Raw genomic sequence first — 20,338 nt, 5'->3', positions numbered from 1 at the left:
TTCCGACCAGAAACAAAAAGAAACAAACAACAACCATTGTATACATCGTGTTGCATGTTTGTTTGTTTCCATAAACATCATCATCATCATGTCAAATTTTTTGCAAATATTCTGTGTGTGTTTCCAGCAACCAAGCAAAACGAATATTCGTGACAAAAATTTTTTGTTTTGTTTTTTGAATTCTTTTTGAAACAAAAATTTTTCGAAATTTTTTTTTCCAATTCTCAATTGGGATCAATGAAAATGAAAATATGCCTAACATGATGATTGAAAATATTTGTTTTGTTTCATTTTGATTTCCCTTGATGATGTTGATGATCATCATCATTATCATCAATAAAACAATGCAATAATTTTTAACTTTGGATATTTTTAATTTTTGTTTGTTGTTTGCAATTCGAAACAACTATTTCGATATTTGTTTGTTTGTTTGTTTGTTTGTTTGTTTGATCGATAGAATTCTGAATAAGCAAACAAACAAAAATATTTAAAGAATTTCATCGTTTTGTTGTTTTTTTTCAAATGTTATTACATAAGAATTAAACAGAAAAAACAAACAAACAAGGTAAAAGAATATCGAATCATCATGGCATATGATAACCATGATGATGATGATGATGATGATGATGATAATTTACAAATAAAAAAACGATTAACGACATCATCATCAACATTATCAGCAACAGCAACATCAATATTGAAAAATGATAAAAATTTTCATTATAAAATATTATACAGTTGGAATTTATCAACATCATCATTTCATCAGTTAATGAATATTATATTTATAATATTCATTTTATTAATGATAATTAAACTATCATTGGCTAATAATAGAAATAATAATAATAATGAAAATGTATCAGAAAAAATGACAACGACGATGATGATGATGATTAATACAAGTGATGATAATTATGATGATAATAATAATAATGTTGATGCTGGTGTTGTTGATCGAGATGATGCGGATGCAGATGATGATGATGTGAATGAAATGGAAAAACGATCTGCCATTACAGCAACAACAACAACAACAAGAAATGCGATTGCATCATCATCCACAGTGTTTGCTACAAATCCATCATCATCATCATCATCGGCAACTGTAACAACAGAAAATTCATTTATAAATCAATTTGATTCATCAATAATCAATATGGATAAAAAATTAATAATTAACAATGATCAGAAATCGGCAAATATTTCAAAATCCAGATCCAAATCCAAATTAAATAGATTGATACCAACAAGAAAACCAAAACTTGGTTTTGGTAATTTTCATTATTCAAATAATCAAGACAATGATCAAGATGATATAGATATGGATGATGATGATGATTTCGACATAGATGATGATATTGATGAATATTATGATGATAATAATGATACTAAAATGATTGATGATAATCATCATCATCATCATTCAAATAATATGACAATGAAATTCAATTCATTTGATCAAAGAAAAAATCAATCATTCAATAATATTGATAATACAAATAATTCATTAACCGATATGGATCAAATGTTAATAATGATGATGATGATGAATAATTTACCAAAAATTGAACGTAAAATTATTATTGGTGATCCGAAAAAATTGCCTTCAATTAATAATTATCAATTAATTATGCAACAAACATCATCGGCTGCGGCTGCGGCTACCGCAGCTGCAAACGCTGAAAATAATTTTGATTTTAATGGCTGTTATTGTGATCATCCTTATTATTATAAAAGTGATAATTCTTTACAACAACAACAACCGCAACAACAACCGCAACAACAACCGCAACAACAATTTTTAAATGATAAACATTTACATCAGAATCATCATCAACAACAACATCATAATCATCATCATCATTTTGTACAACCACAACAACAACAACAACAACATAATGAAATACCAATATTTTGTAAATGTTTTGGTGAAATTGTACAGGAAATTCCGAAAAATTTTTCCAATTCTGTTCGTAAAATGTAAGTTTTTTTTCTGCCAAACTGAAAAAAAATGATTTTTCTCGCAAAAAAAAAATTTTACCCGATATTTGTTCGAGATGAAATTCTTTTCCAAAAAAAACGAAATTACTTTACTTTAATTCAATTTAATTTTCAATAATTTCTTTCCACACCAAAAACAACAAACAAATTCCTTTCAAAAAAAAAGGAATTTTTTCCCCTGTTTCTGTTTTACCAATAGAATTTAATCATAAAATGATTTTGCACTGCATTCAGTTTTTTTTGTTTTCAAATAATCATCAAATCTGCTTTTGTTGTTTTTTTTATTGAAATCAGATTGTGAAAGAAAGAAAAAAAAACACTTAGAAAATTTTAAGATAAAAAGAAATTGAAAGACTGAAATCCTTAGAATGGATTATAATATTCAATGGAAAATGAATGTTTTTGAAGTGTTGTTTGGAATGAAGTTTTCGGAATAAGTTGGTCGCGATGAATGTCTTTTATAAAGACAACAAACAAAAAAAAACTTTCAAATGTCATCATAGTCGTCATCATCATTTCTCTTTTTCATCATTATAGAAATAAAGAGATTTTAAATCAAAAACAAAATTCTTAATTCTGGAGAAAAAACTTTGACCATTTCTTTGAATCATCATTAATCATTGTCCACCTACCATTTTACATTTTGATATTTTTGTTTGTAAATCAGATCTTATAATACTTAAGTATGCGATTTTTTTCCCATGATTCTCTCTCCTTTATAAGCTAAAAGCATTAATTTTTTTTTTTTTTTTTTTGTTTCCTGATTAAATATGTAGGTGTTTTGTTGTTATGAAACATGTCACAAACATTTTTTTCTACTTCTTTTTTTCCGTTTAATTACATTTAGTTTTCTTGGGAGAAGAGAAAAAAACGACATTAATTTTTGGCAAAAAAAAATATATCTTTTTTTCATCAAAGAACTATGTATGATTGGGACAAAGTCAGACGAAAAAAAAAATTGACAGCCAAAAAAAACGAAGAAGAAAATCCAATTCGATTTTCATTCATTTATTCATGTGTAATTTCGGTGAATAATATTGAAGCAGAAAAAAAAGCAAAAGCAAAAGCAAAAAAAGAATATTATAATTATTTTTATGCATCAAATCTGCATAATGATAATGATGTTTTCTTCTTCTTCTTTTTCTTTGGTAACATGTAGTAATGGCATTGATTATGTTGTCATTTGAAATGTTGATCGGATAGTTTTCTTACGTTTGTTTGTTATCAAATTACCTATTTATATAATCAAAACGAAAAGAAAAGAAAAGAAAAAATTATTCTATTATATAAAACAAAGCCAAATTCATATTACAGAATAACTATTTTAGTAAATTGTATTTTCATTTTTGGCCAATTCTGATCGATATTATTCATGTATCTAACCGATCATCATGCATAACATCTTCTGGGAACATTGGTTATTGTTATTGTTGTTCTGTTTTGTTTTTTTTCCCAAAAAAGAAATAAATCAATCAAATTTTTCTACCTTTTTTTACCTATCATTTATGAGTGATTAATGTATTTTATATATGCATTTTTTTTCTTTGCTTCATTCACAATCGAATCGAAATGAATTCAAATAATACACATATCAAATTCTCTAATGATTTCTAATAAATTTTCTTTTCTTATGATTGAACATTTTTTCCCCCGTTTCTGTGCATAGAGAATTTCAACAACAACAAAAAAAAATATCACTTATTCTGATCATCATAAGAAATGAAATTCTTATGTTGTTGTTGTTGTTGTTAAAAATTGAATTGAATTGAATTGAAAAAAGTTTGAATAAAACTTTTTCATTCAACACTTGATGATGATAATGTTGATGACGATATTGTGAATGTAAATAAATCGTTTGAAATAGAAAAAAATCATCATTCCAAAACTGATCAATATGATGATTGATGATTGATAAATAAGGAAAATCTTTTATTCGTTCAGTCATGTCATGGTTTTTTGTTGTTGTTGTAAAACATCCATAAAATTCATTGAATTCAGTGGAAAATTTTTTATCTTTTCTTTTTCTTCAAAAGATAAAATTATCTTTCGAGTTGTTTTTTTCCAAACGATTGAATTCGTTTTTCATGAACTTTTGATAATAAAAAGAATCATGATTTTCTTTTGAATTCACTGCATTTTTTTAAAAAAAACTTGTAACAATGATGTAATCTCACATCACATCATACACACACTTAACCATTATATAATTGATTTTTGTTTTCTTTCTTTTTCACTTGACTCTCTCTCTCTCTCTCTACAGTTAACCGTTATTATCTTGATTATGATGATGATGATGATGATGTTTTTTTTTCTCTGGTTGATTGTTTGGGTGAACACAATACACACGCTTACACCCACAGTGATTATGTATATCACACTATGTTTGATTCATTTTCATGGTTTTAGTTTCAATATCACCAACATCATGAACATCATCAACTAAATGGATGACAACATGAAACAATTTTTGTTGTTGTTGTTCATTTCTATCAAGTTGCTTGCATTAGATTGTTTTTTGTTGTTGTTGTCGTTTGTTCCTGGAACCAAACGAAGAAAAAAAAATGATAAACGTTTTTTTCTTCTTATTGAAATCAGTTGACAATGTTTTCTTTTTCTTTCAGTTGTAGTTCCCGAATCAAAGAACAACAACAAGAAACAAGAGAAAAAAACATTGTCAACATTCTTTGGACATCATTGCTGTTGTCCATTTATATAATAAGAAACCACAAAAAAAACTATTACATAACTGAGTCCCCCCCCCAAGAAAAACAGTTAATCATTATGTTTCTTTTAAAAAGATTGCAGCTGTTTGCTTGAAAAAAAACTATTATTTCATTCTCACTTACCAAGGAGCCATACACTCACTATGGGCCCAAAAATAAAATGAAAATTTCAAATAAGATTTGTTTGAAAGAAAATGAATATTTTGTCTTTGGTTTTTTTGTCTTCAGAGTTGATTTCCCTAGCCAATCACATACATTTTACTTTATGAGAAATGAATCCATTTAGTTTCTTCGTTTTTGTTCATAAAACATGTGTCAACCAATCAACCAACCAAACAGCGAAAATCCATTTTTCATAATTATTGTCTTGATGTGATGCAACTGAAATTGAAATAAAACCAACACAGAAATAAAAGGCTAAAATAGTTACAGAAATTTTTAAATTGAAAATGAATTTTGGTCTAAATTGAATTCTCTGTTTATTTCAAGTGAATAGAAACCGACAACAACAACTAGATTAAAATGATAATAATGTTTGTTTGTAAATTATAACAAAAATAATAACATTTTTTAATGAAAAATTATAATAATGATGAAATTATTCTGTAAATGATTTATTCAAATAGGTTTTTTTCGTAAATTATTATTATTATAATGCGTTGTTGTTGTTGAATGTTTTTCAATGCATTTTCCATGTTTTGCTGTTGTTGTTTGTTGAATACATATGCTAATCGATGATTATAAATGTCCAGGAACAATGAATTGTTTGTGTGTGTGTGTGTTTCGATCCGTGAATATTAGTGAAAGAAAGGAAAAACGAAAATCCTTGATCAAAATTGAGTTTGCTGGTGATTTTTTTGATCAACAAGAAAAATAGTCGAAAAACAGAATAACAGAATTGAAAATTGTTTCTTCCAGTTTGTTTTCCAAAAAAAATTTTTTTTGTTTTTTTTTTGTTTTATTTCCATTGAATAACAATTCAATGTAAGAAAATTTGTTTCTTTTTTTCTCGGGTTATTTTGTTTCGACTTGTTTTTATTCCCATCATCATTTACCGTCATCATCATTACCATTACTATTACCATACACACATTGCCTGACACACACACACATCGTCTAATTCCCAATTCTTAATATTTTGTTTTGTTTTTCATTTGAGAACCATATGTGTTTCGATGTATAGTATGTATGTGATCCTTCCCGTTATTCTGTGTGTGTGTGTGTGTTTATTCGTTATTCTGTGTGTGTGTTTTTGGTTAAGTCTCTTGATTATTTGGGTAAACAAAACACATTATGATTAAATTTATTTATTTTTTTGTTTTGTTTTCATTTTACAATCCAGAATTTCAAACAAAAACGAAATACGAAAACAAAAGATCTTTTTTTTTGATTGTTGATGTTGTTATTGTTTCCAAATTTCTTTTTTTCTTTTTCTGTGGTGGTAATAACCATAAAGTAGATTTGTAAATAAATAAATGAAAAAACTTTCATCATTTGGATACTTTTTTCAATTTGGAAAACTGCTGAAAAAAAAGAAAATTTTTCAATTTATTAAATTTTGTAATTTGGTCGTTTGTTTGTCGACTTTTTTTCGTTGATTTAGATGATCATCATGAAAATTAACATTTATTATTTTTGCTCAATTTGACTTTTCGAAGAAAAAAACTTTGAAATTCTCAAACATTTTTTGAATCAATTTCAAACCGAGAATCTCATTGTGAATGGCCATAAGCGGTTATCTGAATTTTCAATTTCAATTTTTCATTTTCGAATATTCGGAATATTCGTCTTCAGATTTTTAACAACGCTAATGAATTTAGCCACGAAAATTTTTTTGATAATGATTGACAGCCAAACACCACCACCATCACTACCACCACACCCCATATATTGATCAAATTGATTGAATTTCGATTGCGTGATTTCGTATTTTTCGTTTGAAAAAGGATTTTGATCAGATTTTGTTTTTCCCATTTATTATAATGATATTTTTCTATTTCGGGATTCTACAAAAAATTTTTTTTTTCATTTCATCATCATCATCATTACATAACCATAATGATATTATTGATGACGTATTTTCTATTCAACAAAAATGATTTTCTATGGCCATTATCACCAATAGATGTTGATATTTGTGACATTTTTCGCACCCTCCCCCATTAACAAAAGAAAAAAAAATGCTGTTGTTCGATCGTAAAATTCAATTAGCTTCTGTATGGTGAAAATATTTTCACGGTTTGAATGTTCGAGAAATATAGAAGGAAAATTTCTTTTTTTTTCAATCGTATTCAATGATAATTCAATTATTATTTTCATCATTCCGTTTCATTTATTAATATTTCTGCATTTCATTGTGGAAAAAAAAATCTTTGGTAAAATTTTTGTGCTGAATAAAGAATTGCTTTTGTTTTTTGCTTTTTTGATTTGTAAAAAATGTTTCATGATTATTATGAATATGATGATGATTATGATTTACAAGGTGATGATCATAATAATGATGATTTACAAAAAAATATCTTTACAAATGATAATAATTTTAATTATTTTGAACCAATGAAACAATTATTACCAGTTGATGATAATGATGATTATTTTGGTGAATCAGAACAAACAATATTTAGTCGTTTTTATTTGAAACAAGTAAGATATGAATCATTTAATAATCATAATGGTGGTGGTGGTGATCATTATCAACAACAACAACGACAACATCATTATTATGGTGATGGTACAGAAGCCGAAATATTGGAAAAATCCAAACAACCACAATCAATGTTCATAAATAATAATGAACAAATGAACTTGTATAACAACAACTATAATAATGATATCAGCATGATAAAACATCCAACAACAACAACAACAACAACAACAACAACAACAGATATCGAAGAATCGACAATAAAATCATCATTGAATAATAATAATAATGTTGAAATGAATAATAAAAATATATGGACATGTAATAAATTAATACGAAAAATTTTATATAATTTTCGTTATGCACGTAAATTTATTCAATGTTATCGTGAACAGATTCAGGATAATCGTCGTAATAATAATAATAGCAGCCACAGCCACAATAACAATAGCAACAGCAACCATAATGGTAATAACATAAATATTCAGTCATATTATCATCATAACAATAATAATAATGATAATAATCATAAAAATGGTCAACAACAACAACAACATAATAATAATAATAATAATTTTGATATTGCAATGGCAATACGTACAAAACAATGGTGGTTACAATATTGTTTTGGTTATAATAATAATAAGAATAATAATAATGATGATGATTATGATGAAGATGACCATGATGATCGTGATGATGATGATGATGATGATGATGATGATTTAGATGATGATGACGATGATAATATTGATGATTTTTATTTTGATAATAATACAAATAATGATTATAATCAAAAAATCGATTTATTTGAATCAAAACAATCGATTGAATTGATTGAACAAATTTTATGGTCATCATCATCATCATCATCATCATCAACAATGGACATTGATGATGTTGATGATAATAATGTTGTTGTTGTTGTTGATAATGATGATTGTTTGGATGATAATTCAAAACAATATCAACATCATCATCAACATCAACAACAATATCGAGAAACTAATATGGATATGGATGATGCTTATCGTAATGGTCATTGGCCACAGATTACATTTTTAGCCGAATTAGATCAATTAGAAATTGTTAAAGTTTTACGTATTTTAAGACGATGGATTAATCATAATTATCGTTATAATAATAATGATGATTATAATGAACAACAACAACAACGAAATCCATCAAATATTGGTCATTGGTTATATTGTTTATTAACATTATTAGATCCAATACAAATAGATAATGTTTATTATGAATTACGTTTATTATTTCAAACATTAAATAAACAACGTAAAAAAATTTTATTTATTACAATGGAACGAATACGTAATAATCGAAAAAATTCATCTGATCATCAAGTAATGGATAATGGACATGGTAGAAAAACAATACGCCGGTTATTACAGAAGCAACAGCAACAACAACAACAACAACAACAACAACAACCAAAAAATGATGATAATCGAAAACAATGGTGGACAAAACAACAACAACAACAACAACAACAACAACAACAAATATATCGTCCATTAAAGGATCAATATTGTAATATTTGTTTAATTATGATGATTATTATACATTTTTTTGGTCAAAAAGATTTACTTGATTCATTGATTTGATTTGTATTTGAACAACATTTATTATCATCATCTTTGATGACACTTTTTTTCTCAACTGAATGTTTGACAATGAAATAAAGAAAGAAAAGAAGGAAGGAGACATTTCAAAATGTTCAAGTTACATAAGTCTTTTTTTTCTGTTTGGAGAGAGGGTTTTTTGTATTCAAAAATACATATAAATTATAAATAATAACTGAATTTGATTTGAGATTCTTGTTGTTGTTGTTGTTGTTATAATTCAAATGAATTATTCATCAAATATACATCATCATATAAGTTTGCTTGCTTGCTTGATTTTTTTTTTTTTTTTGCTTGTCCGATTACGAAAAAAATATATATATAGAATGTCTTATCTTGAATCGGGTTGTTCTTTTTTTTTATATATATTATATCGTTGCTTTGACCTTAAAGTTGTTCACAGAATAATCGATTCAGTGATAAATATGATTCCATAAGAAAAACGAAAAATAATGAAAAATTAAACTGAAAATCGATGATGCAAAACAACAGCAGATTTTGCAATGTTCAGTTTGTTCTGGCATTTTGTTTTTTCTTCTTCATTAAATAATTGATAAACATAAAGGGATTTTCTCTCAGTGCTTTTTTTTTCTCTGATTTCGTCATAATGATAAATGTATATGATGAATATCATCCGGCATCTTTTTTTTGCTTTAAAATTTAACTTTGATCCATTAATTTTTCTGTTCTTATCTTTTTCTCTGAATCATACACTCTACATTTCAGATTCATCAGTTTCTTAACAGTGAATTTAAAAAAAAAATTCCGCCCGGTTTTCCTTTGGTTGTTGAAAACAAGATTTTTTGGAATTCCAAAAAAAAAAGTTTTTTTCCATTTCTGTTGTAAATCTTTCTAATGTTTTTTATCCTCTTTCATCTTTTTTTCTATTCTATGGACATCCTTCATTCTATGGACGCCAACGTATATATATGGATTCCGGACGAAACAAACAAACAAACGAACCAACGAATAAACAAATGTTTGGTTTCTTTCTTTCTTTCTCCCACTAACTTCTTCAAAGTCATCTAAAACGTATCGGTATACAAATATTACGTAAAGGTATCCTACAGCTATATCAAAATCTAACGGAAATGTAAGTTATTATTCATTTTCGATTACCCAAAAAACTAAAACCTAAAAACATAAACTAATGTCTTTCTTCAAATTCATCAAAATTTGTATGGCTATTTCTACACCGAAAAAACAAAAAACGAAAAAACAAAAAAACAAAAAGATATATGGAAGCAATGCATCAATTATATTCAATAGAACCGGAGGCATTTTCACAATTACCACATCTTATGTCAATGTAAGTGATTTTTTCTTTCCACAGAATTTTCGTAGATTATTGTTTTTGTCATTTTTTTGTTGTTGTTAATTCAAATGACAAAAACAACATAACAAATGAATTTGAATCGTTTTGAAAAAAAATGAAAATTTTTCTTTCTTCTTTCGTTTTCCATATAGCTATATAAAAATTGCACCAAAATTACAATCAATTGTTGATGGTGTTTTTATCGGTATTTCAACAATAAATAAATTGATGCATTTGTAAGTTTGATTGTCCCGGGTTTTATTGTTTGTTTGTAAATTAACCGGGTTTTTTTTTGTATTTATTTAAATGAATTTTTTTGCTGTTGTTTTTACAGAAAGATAACACATTCTGGCCTTGAACGTATACCAATGATAAGACAACATTCATTGAAACAACAACAACAATCAAAACAATCATCATTATCGCAACAACAAAATGTTGATGAAATTATTTCAACAATGTAATTATGGGGTTTTTTGATGAAAAATTTTTCAAAATTAATTATTTTCTTTTTTTTTGAACCAGCGATTTTGATAATAGCCGCATTAGGAATATAACTGAACGTTCCATTTTGATCAATGCTGAAAGCCTGTAATTTTTTGTTTTCTCTTTTTTACAAAAATTATTATTATTAATTTTTTTTTATTATAATTTTTCTTTTTACAAAAAAAAAGTAATATTGAATATAATCAAATTGAATTTATTAGTAATTATGCATTTTATGGATCAAAAATTGAAAAATTGTAAGTTTGATTTCAGTTTCTTATTTATTTGCCAATTGTGTGTGTGTGTGTGTTTGACAGAAAGTTTTTCAACTTTTAAAAAAAACTAAAAATTTTATCATTTTTTCTCGCAAATAGAAGCCTAAAAGGAAATAAAAATCTAGTACATTTGGAAGAATTTGCATTTGCCGGTCTTTATCTTCGTGAACTGTAAGTTGTTAATTTTATTTTTATTTTTTATTAATTTTATTAATTTCCTTTTTCAAAACAACAAAAAAAAATAAAGTAAAATAATTGCATTCCCAATTTCGTAACGATCAACGGGTTAAGAATAATTCAATATTTTTTTACTTTTCTCACAGCAACAAACAAAACGAACGATAACAACCAAAAAATTGATTGCATTATTATGTAATGAACAAAAAAAAAGAGATAGAAATCAGTGATGAACATTTTGTGCAAGAAACTTTGAAAACAATAAGAAAATGAAATGAATAAGAATTTTGTATCCGGAACAACCGACCAACTAACTAACTAACTAACTAACTAAGAAAAGAAAAAAAGAAAAGAATAGAATTCGTTTTGTAAAGATTAATCATCGGCCAACAAACAAAAAAATCTTGTCGACAATTGAATGAATTGACATTATATACGAATTAAACTAGAAAGAAAAGAAGAAATGGCCATGGCCAAATATATTAAATAAAAGGGGAAAGAAAAATTTCCTTTTGTTTTTTTTTTGAATTTGATAAACAAAAGCAGAGATGCAATGATAAAACAGATTTTGTGGGGGGTTATTTTCTTGATTTTTTTTTTGTTTGTTGGTTGGATGGTTGGTTGTTGTTAAGTGCAATGGAAATGAAAATATCGATTACTTTTTTTTTTGTTTTGATCCATTATAATGAATGTATATCACTATTCTTTCGTTTGTTTTTTTTTTCGGGGTCTTTTGAGAATAATAATAATAAATAAAGAAGAAAAGAATAGTGTTAAGTCATGTTTCGATCGATTAATACCCTAACAAATCAACATCAGAGTGATGGAGAGAAGAGGAAAAAGAGAATCATTGCATGATGCAAAAAAAAAAACAAAGGAAATCTTTGAGAAGAAAAAAAAACATGGATTTCCCACCATGGAGAGAGGTCAATTGAAAATTGCTTGTCTGTGTGTGTGTGTGTGTGTGTGCTAAATCTTTTGTTGAATTACAGTTGAATGAATGAAAATATTTTCTTCCATTTATTTATCCATCAATTCAATTCAAATCAAGTCAAGTCAAGTGTGTGTATGTTTCGAGTTGAGAGATTTAGCCAAAAAAAAAAGTTCAACACCAAAAAAAAAAACAAAATCATCAAAAAAAAAAAGAAGAGTACTCTATATGTGCGTGTTTCATCAGGATTCTTGACGAGAAATTAATGAAAAAAACGATGATTTTTGGAAAAAAAACATCGTTTCATAATGAGTGTTAATGGTGGTTAAAAAGTTGAATTTTTTCATTTATATTCATTCAGTTTTTTTTTGCAAGTGGAATCCTTTTTTTCTCCATCAATGGTAAACCAGTGAAAGTGAAAGTGAACCAAAAAAAAAGTTTGTTTTTTTTTTTAATAATAATCATTAATCACACAGACAAAGTTATCTATGGATTTTGGTTGGTTGCGTGATTCATTCATTTTTATTCAATCAAAGTTTTCTGGTTCCTGGATTTTTTTTTCTTGGTTTCTGGTTGGAAAACTTTTGGATTTTCATCATCATCATCATAATCATTATTTTCTAGTTTCAAGTCAATCACATAGATACAAGGTCAAAGTATCGATTGTTTGTTTGGATTTTTTGAAATTGATTGAATTGATAAAGTGAATTTTGTTTTCCATCATCGAGAGAGAGAGAGAGAAAAAAAAATCGATTGTGGTTTTCAATTTATCTCTCTATGGCTAAGATTTTTTCTTTATTATTCAAATGCCCGCCCGAACAAATATTCATCAATCAGCCAGTCAGCCAGTCAATCCTAAAATCATTTATCAATCAAATCACACAAAAAAAACTATCAAGGAAAAGATATTCAAATAGGAAAATCAATATCAAATTTTTCTTATTGACTTATCAACGGCAAAATGAATGAATGAATGAATGAATGATAAGATAATCTAAATGAAAATGAATCAATCAATGTTTGGCATGCAGACATTTATTTACTTAATTCTATTCCATTCATCTTTATTTTTAGAAACAAAAATAACAGCCAAAAGAAAAGAAAAAATATCCATTAATTATATACCTTTTTTTTCTATTTCCACCTCTAAACAACAAAAACAAAATGAAAAGAATGTAAAGAATCTTGAACCAAAATGAACTTATCATGTAATTTTATTCCATTATTCATTCAATTCAATTATATTCTAGGTTAGTTATTTTTTTCTTTTCTTCTCTGTTAGTTGAGATTTGTTGATTGAGCAATCACTTTGTTTTTTCTTCTCTCTCATCCGTTAGACATCTTTACAGTGCATATGCATAAATTTATCATATTGAACTTTATTCTTTCTTTCTCTGTTTTTTTCTGGCTATAATTTAAAAATTCATATTCGAAAAGTTTCAGAAATAATGAAAAAAAAATAAAGAATTTCAAATTCATTTTTCTTTTTGTTTTCCCCCTACACACGCCACTTCAGTCTGTGCCATTGACAAACCAGACAAAACATTTGCCAAATGTTATTATCATTATCATCATTATCCGATACGATTCTGATCGGATTTTGATTGCGATTCTTATGTTCAATTCGTAGAGATTACATTCTACGGGATAAATATTTACCAAATTGCACTATTCGTGTTTCATCATACAAAAATAATAATACCTACTTATTGATAAAATCGGATCAAGATTATTATCAAGTTCTTTTTTTAATAAAAAAAAAAAAAAAATAGTACAAAAGTATGTTTCTGATAGGACTTGGGTGTGAAAATTGGTTTTTCGTTTTGCTGTTTTGCTGTGTCGATTTATAATTGATTTCGAAGTTCTTTCTAAGAAAATTTTTTTTTCAAAATTAATAAATTTTCTTTTCTTTTTTTTGAAAACAAAATTGAAATGACCTTCCATTTTTTTTCTATTTTTCTTAACAAATTTCAATTTTAGTGATCTTTCGGAAACAAGTATAACAAAATTACCAACAAATGGCCTTTCAAAATCATTAGAAATATTACGTATAAAAAATACATTTACAATGAAAGAAATACCATTTATTTATCATTTTGAATCAATAAAAGAAGCACATTTAACATATTCATATCATTGTTGTGCATTTCAATTTCCCGAAAATCATGATCCAATTGAATATGAACGAATAAAAAATCTATTCAATACTGATAAGTATGTTTGAAATAACCAATGATGTAATAACCGATAATGTAATTTTTCAATGTTTTTGTTTTGTTTTAAAATTAGATATTGTTTTGGAAATAGAAAAAATGAAAATGATGATGATATTCAGGTAAAAATTAATGTTGTGAAATACATTTTTCTTGTATTTGTTTCCATCTTTTTTTTATAAAGTTTATTTACTTGAGAATTTTTTTCATTCTTTTTTTTCCTTTTTGTTGTTACAGAAATCATTGGAAAAAAATCCAATTATTCGTCGCCGACGACGACGACGACGTTCATTATCGACCATCAATGTTGATGATAAAAATAACGAATCAAACATTTTGAATCGGATTACAAACAACAACAATGATGATGAAGATGTTCTGGAAAACAACAACAACAACAAGCCTGTTTATGGAGTAAATTTTGATTTTGAAAAAACTTTTATTTCATTTTTCATTTATTCATTTCATTAATTATTTACGAAAAAAATTTTCTTTTTGTTTCAATTTCCTTGTTTGTTTTATCATCTTTTTGCATCTTACCACGCACACACACTCAAAAAGGTTATGATCTATGAAAATAAACATCCAAATACAATGATGATCAACAGCAATGATCATAGCGATAATAGTAATAATAATCAAACATTACGTCCATTTGAAATAATTGAAAAACGAATGAAAAATATTTTAAATATAACAACAACTACGGATTTTTTTAATAAAAATCTTTATAAATTTAATCATAATCAACCGGTTAATCATGATAATAATAATGATGATGATGAAATATTATTTCGACAGGAAAAAATGAATGAATTACCGGGTGAATTTTTTGGACAACCACATTCATCAATCAAATCAAAACAGGTATTCAGGTTGATCATTTGATTGATTGATTTGTGATGATAATAATAATAATGATTTTTTTTTGTTTTTCGCTTATTTTGGATTGACAAGGAATTTTGTGGTAATATTGAAAATCATATGCCAATTGTACGTTGTTATCCAACACCGGATGCATTTAATCCATGTGAAGATGTTATGGGAAAAAATTATTTACGTATTGTTGTTTGGTTAGTTGCATTTGCTGCTGTTTCGGGTAATGTTGCTGTTATTGTTGTATTGATGAGGTAATTTTTTAAAATCAACTTTTTTCCGAAAAAATTTCTTTAAAAATTTTTACATTTACAAAACGGAAAAAAAAACTTAATGGAAAGAATCTTTCCAAAAAAAAAAGAAGATACAATAACAAAAGGAAAAAGCGAAATTCTTTTCCTTCACTATTGTTGTCTTCACTTTGAACCGAACAAAAAAAAAAGAAAAAAAAGAATAAGATGGGTAGATAAGATATTTTACAGGGTGTATTCTCTTGGGCAATCATCAGAATACAAAACTGGTTGTTGTTGATTTTTTTCCTGATAGTAAATGATAACAAAAAACGCAGAGAGAAACAGTAACGGAAAAATTCAATTTATCATATATCAATGAATGTCAAAAGAAGAAAAAAAACGAAGGAAACAACAATTGAAAGATAACTTTGAATGATAATTGTTAAAAATTTTCACACTATTTTCCTCGTTTCAAAAGTTTGTTTTTTCTGATAAATTTTTTTGCCAAATACAAAAAAAATCTATCCTTTATTGACAATGTTGGCTTTGCTGCAATACATTTTTAAAGGTTTTTTTTCGTTTTGTTGAAAATTCACAGCACACACACACACATTAAACAGGTTTAAAAATAAAAGAAAATTGATTATCAGTTTTTCCTCGAAAAAAAAACAAAACAAAATAAGAATTCTTCCAAATCATTAGCCGATTCTTTTAGCCAGTATCAGTAGCAGGCGTTTTGATTAGCAACATAGAAACAGCATTTGTTATTGAAAAAAGACAAAAAAATAGCGAAAGAAACTAGGCAGAAATAAATGGATTTTTATTTGATGATGATGATGATGATCATCATAACATAATATCCGGTTACAATTTATCCGGAATCATATGTAAAGAGAGAGAGAAAGAATCAAAACAAAATTGTCAATATATATTTGCCTATTACCATTATTCGATCAAATACAAATACAAATAAATAAACAAAACAGAAAAAAAGACATATTGCTGATCAAAAACATCATTATTTTGTTGCCTACAATTTCCGGTTTTGTTTGTTCGATAACCGGGATTACATGTTCGGGATTTTTTTTTATTTATTCTGGGGAAGCAAGTTATTTTCTTTATCTTTCTCTTGGTACAAAATTATCAAGGAAAAACGTTAAATATAACCCTGCCGAACATATGTTAATTCGATGTTATATTTGTATTTTTTATAAATTTTATTCATAAATAAATAATGGATAAACTAAACAAAGTTATAAACTTATAATAATATTAATCAATAAAACAAAAACTGGAATTTATAGTTTTACTTTGAAAACATCATCCAAATATATTTTGATGACGTAAATAATATTTGAAAATGAATGAATGAATCCATCATTTTGAAAAATGTAATGTCAAATTTACATCAATGTTAATACTGTGAAGATGTAATTTAGGAATGTAATTTGAAAGTTTTTTTTGATGAATTTTATTTAAATTTTACTATTTTTTTCTTCTCTCTTAAACCAAAAAAGTTCAAGATTTACATTCAATGTAAGCAAATTTCTTATGATTAATCTATCGATTGCTGATCTTATGATGGGTATGTTGAAAATTTTTGTTAAAATTTTTTTCGAGAATTTTAAAATCCATTTTTGTCAAACATTTCAGGAGTTTATCTATTTATCATTGCAATTGTTGATCTACGTACACGTGGTGTTTATTTTAATTATGCAATCGATTGGCAACATGGTTTGTTTTTTTGTTTTGTTGAATTTTTTGTTGATTTTTGTAATTTTGATAAAATTTTTTTTTCGTATTTTCAATTTAGGAATTGGTTGTAAAATAGCCGGTTTTATAACTGTATTTGCTCAATTATTATCAATTTTTACATTAACTGTGATTACATTGGAACGTTTATTTGCCATTACATATGCAATACAATTAAATCGTCGTTTGAAATTAAATTTAGCCGTTAAAGTAATGATAACCGGTTGGTTTTTAGTTATACTATTAGCATCATTACCATTATTTGGTATTAGTTCATATTCAAAAACAAGTATTTGTTTACCAATGGAACATAATAAAATTGGTGATATTGTTTATTTGGTTACATTATTGATTATTAATCAATTAGCATTTATTATTATTTGTGCTTGTTATTCAAAAGTAAGTTTTCTATTTTTGTTTGTTTGATTATCCTCACTATAATTATTATGATTTTCTTTTCGTTTTTTTTCCTCGTAACAAAGATGTATTTTTCGATAATAAGCCAGAAAACACGTGCTACAATGAACGATATGACAATTGCTAAACGAATGGCATTATTGGTATTTACGGATTTTGCATGTTGGGCACCGATTGCATTTTTTGGTTTAACAGCTATTGCTGGTTATCCATTAATCGATATGACTAAATCAAAAATATTATTAGTCACAATATATCCATTGAATTCATGTGCAAATCCATTTTTATATGTTATATTTACAAAACAATATAGACGTGATTTTTTTATACTTGTTTCACGTTATGGTTTATTTAAAAATAAAGCATTAAGATATAAACCAAGTCAAAGAAATTTTTTTAATAATAATAATAATAATCATCATAATCATAACCATCATCATCATCATCATCATAGATTTTTTCATCATCATCATCATAATCATAATCATCGGCATATACGTAGTCAACCATCACCATTAGATTCAAATGATTTATCCAAAAAATCACAAAATCATCAATGTACAAAATCTATTGCCGGTAATGTTATTTTTTTTCTGATTTACATTTAAAACAACCAGGATTAACTTTTTTCCTTCAAATCAAAAAACAAAACAAAACAGGTTCAATACAACAATTGGATTTGGATTCAAAACAAAGATGTCATTTAAAAAATCATCATCATCATCATTTAAATAATAATAATTTTTGTATAAAATATCAACATGGTGATAATGATGGTGATCAATCATCATCAATAATAATTGCAAATCAATGTTCACAATGTAATAATCAATGTTATTGTCAATATTGTTGTTCAACAATGGTTAATATACAAAGTGATCAACAACAACATCCACAGAATCATCCAAATAATAATCATGGTATATGTGGTTGCTCAGAAACCGATTCAATAATAAACAACAAAAATGACAATCAATGTCATCAATGTCATAATGATAATGGTTGTAATGGACAACGTATAACAGCAACAACAACAACAACAAATATATTACAACAACAACAACAACAACAAGGAATGAATGTTAGAAAATTATGTGGAAATAATAATCATCCATCATCAAAGAATAATTGTATACAACAAGAATTTTATAGTGATAAATCAATAAATGATTCAAATGATGATGAACAACAACGTAAACATCGTAAACATAAACGTTGTCATCATTATCAACAATATCAAAATTATTGTCAACAACGTAATAATAATCGATATTATCATTATAATTGTGATCAACAAACAAATTTTGAATATAGACGACAGAATGGTGTATTAATACGAACAGAATCAAATGATTGTAATAGTGTAAGTAATAATAATCAACAGGAAAAAGAATGTTTCTGTATTGGTGATGGACGAATTATTAATTCAAATAAAAATTTTATTGAAATGGAAAATTTAACCGATAATCTACCACAACCACCTAATTCATCAATTGAAAAGAATTCATCACAACAACAACAATCATGTGAAAGGGTGCATATTGTACGAAATAATCATCATTGTCATCATCATATGGCTGGTCACGATATGATAAATGGTCGGGTATTATTTACCCGTCATAATAAAGATCATCATCATCATCATCATAATGGTCCTATTTCGATCCAAATGGATAAATCAAATAAATTAAAACGAAATAGTTTAATAACAAATTTTTTTAATCGTTTATCAATATCGAAACGTTTAATAAAGAGAATGGCAATAAAATCGAATGAAAATTCAACATCATGTGATCATCATAATCATCATCATGAATCATCGGATATACAATCATGTTCACCATATTCATCAACAAATTCATTATATCGTAATCATCAACAAATGATTAATAATCGTAATAAACAACAACATTGTCATCATCATCGTTGTTATCATACACAACAACAACAACAATGTCAACATCGTACAAGACAATTTAATTCATTACAATCGAATCATTATTATCATCAACAATATTCAGATCATCAAAATAATAATGATGATGATGATATTGAACCAAGTAATCCATTACCAATTGAAGAACAACGTGAAATATTACGACAAGCATTACAAGAAACAACAACAATACAAGAAGCTGTAGCTGTTGTTGAAGAATTAAGTAGTGGTGGTGGTGTTGCAGCTGCACGATTATCATCATCACATGGATCATCATCGAATAATAGTTCGAAAAAAATATGTCATACAAATAATAATAATAATAATCAAATGAATGAATAATTTATACGAATTTTCCGGACAACAACAACAACAAAAAACGGAAAAGAATTACCATCATCAGACGGAATTATCAAAATTATCATTCATAAATAAGATTATAATAATAAAAATGATAATGATTTTTCAAAAAAAAAACCAGCCATTAAACTTAATAATTAATAATAAAAATGATATTTTTTAAATGTGACATTAAGATGAAGAATATTCTTCATTTCATTCTTCCAAATAGATATTATCAATAAGTTTTTTAAATAGAATTTCATTGAAAAACAAGATGAAATTATTAAGAAAACAAACACCAACGTCGTCAAATGATTATCGATTATGATGATCAATTGGCTTCGGTCAGTATGGTCGATTCACTTGAAAATAGA

At 26.3% G+C, this 20,338-nt stretch overlaps 1 protein-coding gene across 2 annotated transcripts; it reads left to right on the top strand.

Moving 5' to 3' along the window:
- Window positions 1–468: 468 nt before the first annotated feature.
- Lgr1 (Leucine-rich repeat-containing G protein-coupled receptor 1) lies at window positions 469–20,151 on the top strand. 2 transcript variants are annotated; one of them, XM_075820218.1, is made up of 19 exons: window positions 469–1,983; window positions 10,033–10,104; window positions 10,246–10,320; window positions 10,479–10,562; window positions 10,661–10,786; window positions 10,852–10,917; window positions 11,001–11,069; window positions 11,187–11,258; window positions 14,176–14,409; window positions 14,485–14,530; window positions 14,646–14,770; window positions 14,801–14,822; window positions 14,970–15,275; window positions 15,366–15,538; window positions 17,035–17,102; window positions 17,171–17,251; window positions 17,331–17,668; window positions 17,752–18,262; window positions 18,346–20,151. In XM_075820218.1, the coding sequence occupies exons 1-19, from the start codon at window positions 587–589 to the stop codon at window positions 19,962–19,964; spliced, it is 5,484 nt and encodes a 1,827-aa protein (XP_075676333.1). In that variant the 5' UTR covers window positions 469–586; the 3' UTR covers window positions 19,965–20,151. The 2 variants fall into 2 exon arrangements, with proteins under 2 accessions (XP_075676333.1, XP_075676332.1); XM_075820217.1 differs by having other exon boundaries at window positions 14,646–14,822.
- Window positions 20,152–20,338: the final 187 nt, after the last annotated feature.

This window comes from Dermatophagoides pteronyssinus, unplaced genomic scaffold (genome assembly GCF_027571235.1).
Source record: "Dermatophagoides pteronyssinus isolate colony J.1.1.1.1 unplaced genomic scaffold, Derpt_VIB-CSIC_2022.12 sq0006, whole genome shotgun sequence".
NCBI lineage: Eukaryota > Metazoa > Arthropoda > Arachnida > Sarcoptiformes > Pyroglyphidae > Dermatophagoides > Dermatophagoides pteronyssinus.
Note: the sequence above shows the minus strand (reverse complement) of the source record. Positions and strands in the feature narration are given on the sequence as shown.